General features: G+C 56.3%; 1 protein-coding gene across 1 annotated transcript; it reads right to left on the reverse strand.

Moving 5' to 3' along the window:
- Positions 1-912: 912 nt before the first annotated feature.
- Positions 913-7,155, reverse strand: OTP (orthopedia homeobox). Its single transcript, XM_062600257.1, has 3 exons — positions 7,119-7,155; positions 5,702-6,111; positions 913-1,443 (listed from the first exon to the last, which is right to left on the reverse strand). The coding sequence occupies exons 1-3, from the start codon at positions 7,153-7,155 to the stop codon at positions 913-915; spliced, it is 978 nt and encodes a 325-aa protein (XP_062456241.1).
- Between the last annotated feature and the right edge of the window lie 336 nt (positions 7,156-7,491).

The raw sequence follows: 7,491 nt of genomic DNA on the forward strand, positions 1-7,491 counted from the left end.
CCGGCCCCGTGGCGGGGTGACATGCAGGCGGGCGGGCGGGCGGGCCGAGGACCGCGGCCGGCGCCTCCGCCGGCGGCAGCGGAAGATGCAGGAGGGACAATAGCAGCAGGAACGTAAATAAATGCATAAACAAACGTGGGGCAGATTTGCAACTCAAGTGTCACAAAATCAAAGAACCGAAAAAGGGTAGTGCTCTTGCTTTTTCTCCCCCCCCCTTTTTTCGTGTATTTTACTCTTACAAAAAGAAACATTACTTTTTTTTTTTTTTAATTTTATTTTCCTCTCTCGCGCGCGCTTGCTTATAAATGCTTTATCAAAATGGATTCGATTCCCTCTGGGTTTTTCGTACCGCTTCACGAGCCCGCCCAGCACCCCGCGACGATGCTGTTGGGGCCGACACCGGCCGGCCCCGCGGCTCTCGCTGTAGATGGGGCCGGCGGGAGATTGCTGCTCTTAACAAGAGAAGAAATGAAAAAAAAAAAAAAAAAAGAAGAGAAAAAAAGAAAACCCGCATTTCTTTGCAAAGCCCGTCAGATGGCCGGGTGGATGAGCCGGGGCAGTGGCGAAGGGGTGGGGGTCGAGGAAAGGAGGCAGGGAAGAAACCAGATGCGATCCCAAACGCCCAGTGAGTCCTTGCGGCTGCTTCTGCTTCGCTGCCGGCGGGAGGAGGCCCGCGGGCGGCCGCCGCTCCCGGGGCGCGGGCCGGGGGCGCCCGTGCGCGGCGGAGGGTGCGGGGTTTCTCGGCCCACAAACCAGTCCGTTGGCGTCTGATTGCAGATCCTGAGTCGACTCCCTGGTGAGCCGGGAGGGGTGGGGGGCGGCGGCGGCCGGGCCGGAGTGAGGGCCGGGCCGGGGCGGGCGGGCGAGGCGAGGCGGAGGCGCGGGGCGAGGCGGCGGCGGCGCCGCCGGCCATTAGGTGAAGCTCATGGAGACTGTGTGCTCTAGTGCTTTGCGGCGGAGGGAGGCGATGCTGGTTCCCCGCCACACGTCGCTGCTGTCCGGGGAGCTGCAGAGCTGCGGCGAGCCCGTCACGTTGCTGGGGCCGGGCAGAGAGGCGGGCACCATGCCGGGGAACGCGGGCTGGTAGAGGTGCGACTGCAGCCCGGCGCCGTTGGAGCCCGCCAGGCTGTTGGAGAGGCCCATGGAGTTGGGCGGCGGCCCCGCCGCCAGGCTGCACTGGGACAGCGACTGCGCCATGGCCTGCTGCCTGCCCAGCGCCGGCGGCAGCGGCAGCTGCGACACGCCCGGCATGGCGGCGGCGGCCCAGCGCGTGTCGTTGGCGTGGAAGGAGCAGAGGCTGTCGCCCATGGCGGCGGCGGCGGCGGCGGCGGCCGAGGGGAACTGCGGCAGCCCCGGCGTGGGCAGCAGCGTGCCCGGCGCGCGGAAGACGTTGGTCGTCTTCTTGCGCTTCTTCCACTTGGCCCGGCGGTTCTGGAACCAGACCTGGAGGCGGCCGGGGCGAGAGACACCGTTAGCGGCCCCCGCGCGCGGCCGAGGCGGCAAAGACCGTTAGCGGCACGCGGGGGCGGGGCAGAAGAGGCCGTTAGCGGGGCCCGCGCGCGGCCGCGGCGGGAAAGACCGTTAGCGGCACGCGGGGGCGGGGCGGGAGAGGCCGTTAGCGGCGCGCGGGGGCGGCGGGCGCCGCCGGCAGGGGGCGCGGCGGGAGCGGGTGCCCCGGCGGGGTCGCGGGGCATCCGCCCAGCTTCGTGCCGGCCGCCGCGGGGCGTCGCGGGTGTCCCGGCAGCCGGCCGAGGAAGCGGCCCGTCTGCCGGGCGTCGCCCGTGGGCGCAAGCCAGGATCAGCGCTCGCCACCGCGGCGGCCGAAGCGGTTGGGTCATGGGGCGCTGGCGAGGCTCCACGGTCCGCGGCCCCGTAACGCCTCAGCGCCCAGCGGTGGCGGCGGGAGCCGGCGCGGGTGGCTCCCTCACGGAGACGCTGCTTCCACCCACTTCCACCCTGCCCGCTTGTCGCCCCGCTCCAGTCACGGTCTCCCCGCGGCCCCGCGGCAAGCCCCCGGCCCCGTGGAGGCTCTGCTCCGATTAGCGGAGCTTTTGGAAGTTTTCTTCGCGGCGGAGAGGAGCGTGTCCGCCCCGGGCTGAGCCGCCCGCGGGCGCCCCGCGCCTCCGGCGCCAGATAGTAACGCAGAAGAGCCCCAAACGGGCGGCGCGGGTGGGAGAGCCCCGAGCCGGCGGCTGCGGCGGGCCGGAGGGGGCGGCTTCCCGGGGAGCCTCGGCCTCGCCCCGCGGCGCCGCCGCCCGCAGAAACCCCCCGCGCTGGGCTGGGTTTGAACGAGGGTGCTGTCGGTCAGCGGGTGCTTTGCTCGGAATAACGCCGGCGGAAGGGCCTCGCGGCACCGCTGCCGAAAGTAGCGGGGGTTTGGCGGGGGGAACGCGGGCGCGCCGGCAGTGCCGCCGAAGGGCGTCCTCGGAGCGGCCGGAGCTGGCCGCGCCGCGCGGGCCCCCAGCCGAGAAACGCGGGCGGCCATTAGCGGGAACGAGCAGCTGTTGAGGAACTAAATGCTATATGAATAATCGAAAATTCGTGTTCAATTATGTTTTAGGGTTAATAGTTAAATTGCGGCTACAAAATCTTTTATGTTTCATGGTTTACTGGTGTTGTAAAGATTCTCCATCAGGTCTGATCGCCTCAGTTCATAGCTGAACTGCATATGCTTTTAAAATGTGAATGTTTCCAGATGAAAACTAGTGCATGACAGATTAAAACGCAGGGAAAACCTGGGGGAGATTTTGAAAATGCACACATGACAACTCCAGCAATATATTAACCACAAGCATTTGGTAACTTTGGACCCCTTTTAAAATGCAACTAGCCCCTGAAAATTATTAATACAACAGTGAGAATCTAATGGGGGTTGGAATCTAAAAATCTACTTTGATGATATCTACTCTTACAGTAATATAGACATACTGTAAATGTATTTTAAAATATATAGTCCGTTTAATTCCCCAGCTATAAATGGATTAGAAATAGAGGGAGAGAATGGGAGAGAGAATATCCCCCTTTTTTTCCTTTCTTTATCTCTCTCTCTCTCTTTCCTTTCCTTTCCTTTTTTTTTTTTTTTTTTTTTTTTCCAGGAGCCAAAGCTTTATGAAGATCTCATTGGAATCCAGCGGATGATTAATGTGAAGATTTGGTAGGAAATCTGGAGAGCTGTATTAAAACTCAGATCTCAGGTTCATTTCGATCAGCCAGCCGTGAACTCTGGGCCGAATTCATTACACTTTAATAGTGCTGGGAGAGGAAGAAAATGCAATTTCTCATTCCATTAGAAAACTAGAAAATACTCTCAGCTTGTCCCCTATTAAGATGTGGCAGGTGACGGGACCATTGTGGGGGACATGGTCAATGGAATTACAGCACATTATTTTTGTTCGTATAAAATATTGAAAGGCAAGCCTGACTGTGCAGAAGTTATTTCACTGATTTGGTTTTTATGTAAATAAAATATTGAAAGTTAATTAATCCGTGCTAGAGACTAATGATTATGCTTATTATATTGCATTTGATCGCGTAATTTGCATGATTCTCGCATTGCTGCTTAATAAGCCATTCCAGGTTATAAATAATTCTGAAATTGGTTTCTAATAATGGCATGCTATAAAAAGAATGGTTTTATTACACCAGCCTGAAAAGCAGAGCAATATCAGACATGGAATTGGACTCCCGTTTAAGCACCAGCCGCTTTAATAATTATTTAAATATATCATATACATTAAATATGGATCTAAAACGAAGAAAGAGGTAATTTATCCTAGCATCTAAAACCCTTAAAAACATATATAGCCGCTATAAATTAACTATTTAGATCATTTCTTAATCAGTATGGGACCCATATACTGCAAAGACCGTGTAGGCAATCTGTTAACTATAAAGAAAACTATAAAGTACTCATATAAGAACGTAAACCAATTACTATTTAATTTAAATTTGGTCAAGGAGCAGTGATACAGTGGATTGTGAAGTAAATACATTTTACATAAATTATTTTGCATTAGATTACATAATGTTAATCATTTTGAAGTGTTAATTAAGAAGGTTATGTTTATCTGATTACTTTTTAAACTACAGAACATTATTGTAGAAAATATTTAAATTGCCACTCTATTAAACTGTTTTTATCAGCAGTCTCAAGCTATTATCATTGGTTTAGGATTATGCCGAGACCATTAAAACACTTGTCTTTCTTCCTACGAATTTCTTTGATGTGCTGTTAGAAAATAACTATTTCCATTTTATATTTTATATTTTACTTCATTTACCACACTCCTAATATTGAAATTGGTATCATTAACCTTTGGGAAACCCAATAAAGTTTAATAGACCTCGTTTTCTTTTTTCATAAAGTCAGTTGTCCAATTATATTTTATTTGTGAATCTAATTTCTTTCTTAATTTAAACTAATTATAGTCTTGTGTAGGTTGAGTCAAACTGTTTTACTTTTTAAAAGCAGGCGTGCATTTTCTGTCACATTCAAGAACAGAGTCAGTTTCTGTTTCTGAAACGTTCATTTAGAGAGTTCTTTCAGCATGTCTCTATTTCGCTGAAGAGCCTGGGCTTGCCGAGGGATATTCTGAATACCAGCTCTGGTGAAGTGCAGTGGCTTTCCAGGTGCACTGTGTTGTGCCGAGAAACCGCATCCCACAAGTGCTTCCATTGTGCACATTTCTCTGCCTCTGAAGAGACTCAGGCAGAAAGTCGCTAATGTAAACTTTTACCCACAAAAGCCGCTTTTGAATAGTCTAGTAGTTATATCCATCTCTCCCATTTCAAAATTTCTCCTAAATGTATTTGACTAAATGGTTTTCTATATACCTATATACATATACATATATATGCATATGTATATACATATATGTATGCATATACATACACACAAATACGTATGCATATAGAAAGACTTTAGACAGGAGGAGATACATGCTAGACGTTAAAGTTGCGCGTTGTTCCTGCGGTCCTCCAGGCATTATAAAAGCAAGTATGGGGAAACTCGGGTTCCCAGCGCAACTGCGTGTACCGAAGTGCCTTTCCATAAATCCCTTTTTCCTTCTGTCCCCTAAGAAGCCGCCCGGGGCACGCGGCGTCCCGCCCGCCGGACCCCCGGGGGCCGCCCCTGCCGCGCCGCGCCGCCAGCACCCCGGACAGCGGCCCCGAGGGGCGGTGCCGGCGGTGCGCGGCCGCGGCCGCAGCCGCCCGCCCCGCCGAGAGCCGAGTGCCGCCCTCCCCGCGCCGCCCGCCGGGCCGGCCCCGGCCCCGGCCCCGGGAAGGGGTCTCTCCCTCGGCGCCCTTCAGAGAGCTCGTTAGCGAGCGGCGGGCTGGGGCTGCGGCGGGGCCGCCCGCCCGGGCTCTGCCTCCGCGGGGCTGGGGGCCGCCCGGCGGGCAGGGCTCAGCCCGCAGCCTGCCCCGCTCCGCTGCCTTGCACATGGGCAGGGGACACGGGGACACCCCGGGGCGCCCCCCGACCCGGCCCGCTGCGCTCCGGGTGGACGGCTTCGCCCTCGCGTGTGGAGAGGGGCGGGGGGTGGGTCCGATTTAAGGCTTTCTGCCCAAACTGTTGCGTTCGGGCGGGGGGTGAGGCTTGGGGCGGCAGCCCCTCCTCCGGGCCTCAGCCGGTCGGCGCGCTGGAGCGCGGCGGTGCCGCGGGGAAGGGGCCAGCGGGAGTCCCGGGGGCGGCGGCTCCTACCTGCACCCGGGACTCGGTGAGGCCGATGCGCAAGGCCAGCTCCTCCCGCATGAAGATGTCCGGGTAGTGGGTCTTGGCGAAGCTCCTCTCCAGCTCGTTGAGCTGCGCCGGCGTGAAGCGGGTGCGGTGCCGCTTCTGCTTCTGCTGCCCCTGCTGCTGGCCCGCCTGGCCGGGGGTCTGGCCGCCCTGCTGGCCTTGCTGCTTGTCGGGGTCTTTGGCGCTGACCGCTAAGGAGCTGGGGTTGGATCCCACTGTGGTGATGTCCTCCCCCGGCAGCAGGGTGGTGCCTTCCACCGTGTCCGAGTTGGGGGCCATGTCTCCCGGGTGGCCCCCCGGGTCCGAGCCCCCTACGCCCAGGCGACACTTCACCGCCTCCCGGTGTCCCAGCAGCTCGGCCGCATCTTTCATCCCTGCGGAGGCAAAGGAGCCGCAGTCACTCCCCTGCGGCCGGGCAGGCGGCCTCCAGCTCAGCCCGACTTGTATCCATCAAAGCCGGGCTCCGGCTCACCGAGCCGGCGGCGACCTCCAGCCGCTACCTCGCCCCGGCCGCCCCGACCCGGCCCGGCCCGGCCCGGCCTGGCCCGGCCGCCCCCGGCCCGCAACGCGCGGAGCCCCCGTCCGGAACAACTTGGGGCGAGGGAAGTAAAACTTTACACCGAGCATCTCCTCTTCCTGCTTAAATAACCAGCTCCCCGCCGGGCCTTCCCTTACGAAACCGAGGGAGGGGAGAGGGAGGGGGGAAGGCAGATTTGGCGGAGTTTGGCTTGGGTTTTCCAGCGGGGCTGATAAAAGAAAGAAAGGAAGAAGGAAAGGGAAAGAAAGAAATAACACTTAAGCCGCCTGGGTGCTGACTGCCGGGAGCTTTACCTCCCTGACGGATGTGCAGAGACTTCCATCATCCTGGCCACCCTTCCCCGCTCCCCCCTCCGCCACTGTGAACAAACACCTGCATCGCCATAAACAGATAGATATAGGTATTTCTTTTGTAAAAAAGAAAGAAAGGGGAGAAGAAAGCAAGCAGGCAACCAGGAAAAGCCTACCCCAGACTCCTTCATAAATACCATCGAGCTCATCTGTACTAAAATAATAATAATAATGATGATGATAATTGTAATAGTTTGCGGGTATGTATTAAAAAAAACGGAAGAAGAGAGAAAATAAATGATCCACAACTCGCTGTGGATCTACATACTCCATAGGTCTTCCTCTCCCTCTCTCCCTCTCTCTCTTTTTTTTTTTTTTTTTAAGACGATGTTAAATCAAATTAAACTTTAATACAGTACAATTACTTTTAAAGGAATTAGCCCATTTAGATCGCATTAAGGTAAAATAAGGAACAAATTGTCAATTTCCTGCCGCGGCTTCCTCGCCGCCGCCGCCGCCGCCGGTGCAGCCGCCGCGGGCGGGGGAAACTCACCGAGACGGGCGTCCAGGAGGTCGGCGTGAGACAGCATCGCGCACCGCTCCAGGGCGAAGGCTGTTCCCCCCCAAATTTTAGCGGCCTTAAGTTATTTAAAATAGATATAAGATATAGATATATATATATATAGATCGCCTAAATGAAAGAAAATTCGGTGTGTGGTTAAAAAGGGGGTCTCTTGCATTATAATGTCCTTTAGAGAGACGGGGAGGTGCTTAACACTCCAGTGAGCCCGTGAGCGGCTCGGCGCGGGGACCAATCAGGAGGGCAGCGGCAAATGGCAGCGCCCGCCGCGCCCGCTCCGCCCGCCGCCGCGCCCGCTCCGCCCGCCGCCGCCCCGGCTCCCGCCGCCGCCGCCGCCCGGCCCGGC

This window comes from Rhea pennata, chromosome Z (assembly GCF_028389875.1).
Source record: "Rhea pennata isolate bPtePen1 chromosome Z, bPtePen1.pri, whole genome shotgun sequence".
Lineage (NCBI taxonomy): Eukaryota > Metazoa > Chordata > Aves > Rheiformes > Rheidae > Rhea > Rhea pennata.

Coding starts and splice junctions, on each gene's coding strand:
- OTP (XM_062600257.1), bottom strand. CDS start 7,155: ATGCTGTCTCACGCCGACCTCCTGGACGCCCGTCTCG. Junction 6,112..7,118: donor CCTCCTGGACGCCCGTCTCG/GTGAGTTTCCCC, acceptor TTGCCTCCGCAG/GGATGAAAGATGCGGCCGAG. Junction 1,444..5,701: donor TCACCGAGTCCCGGGTGCAG/GTAGGAGCCGCC, acceptor GGCCGCCTCCAG/GTCTGGTTCCAGAACCGCCG.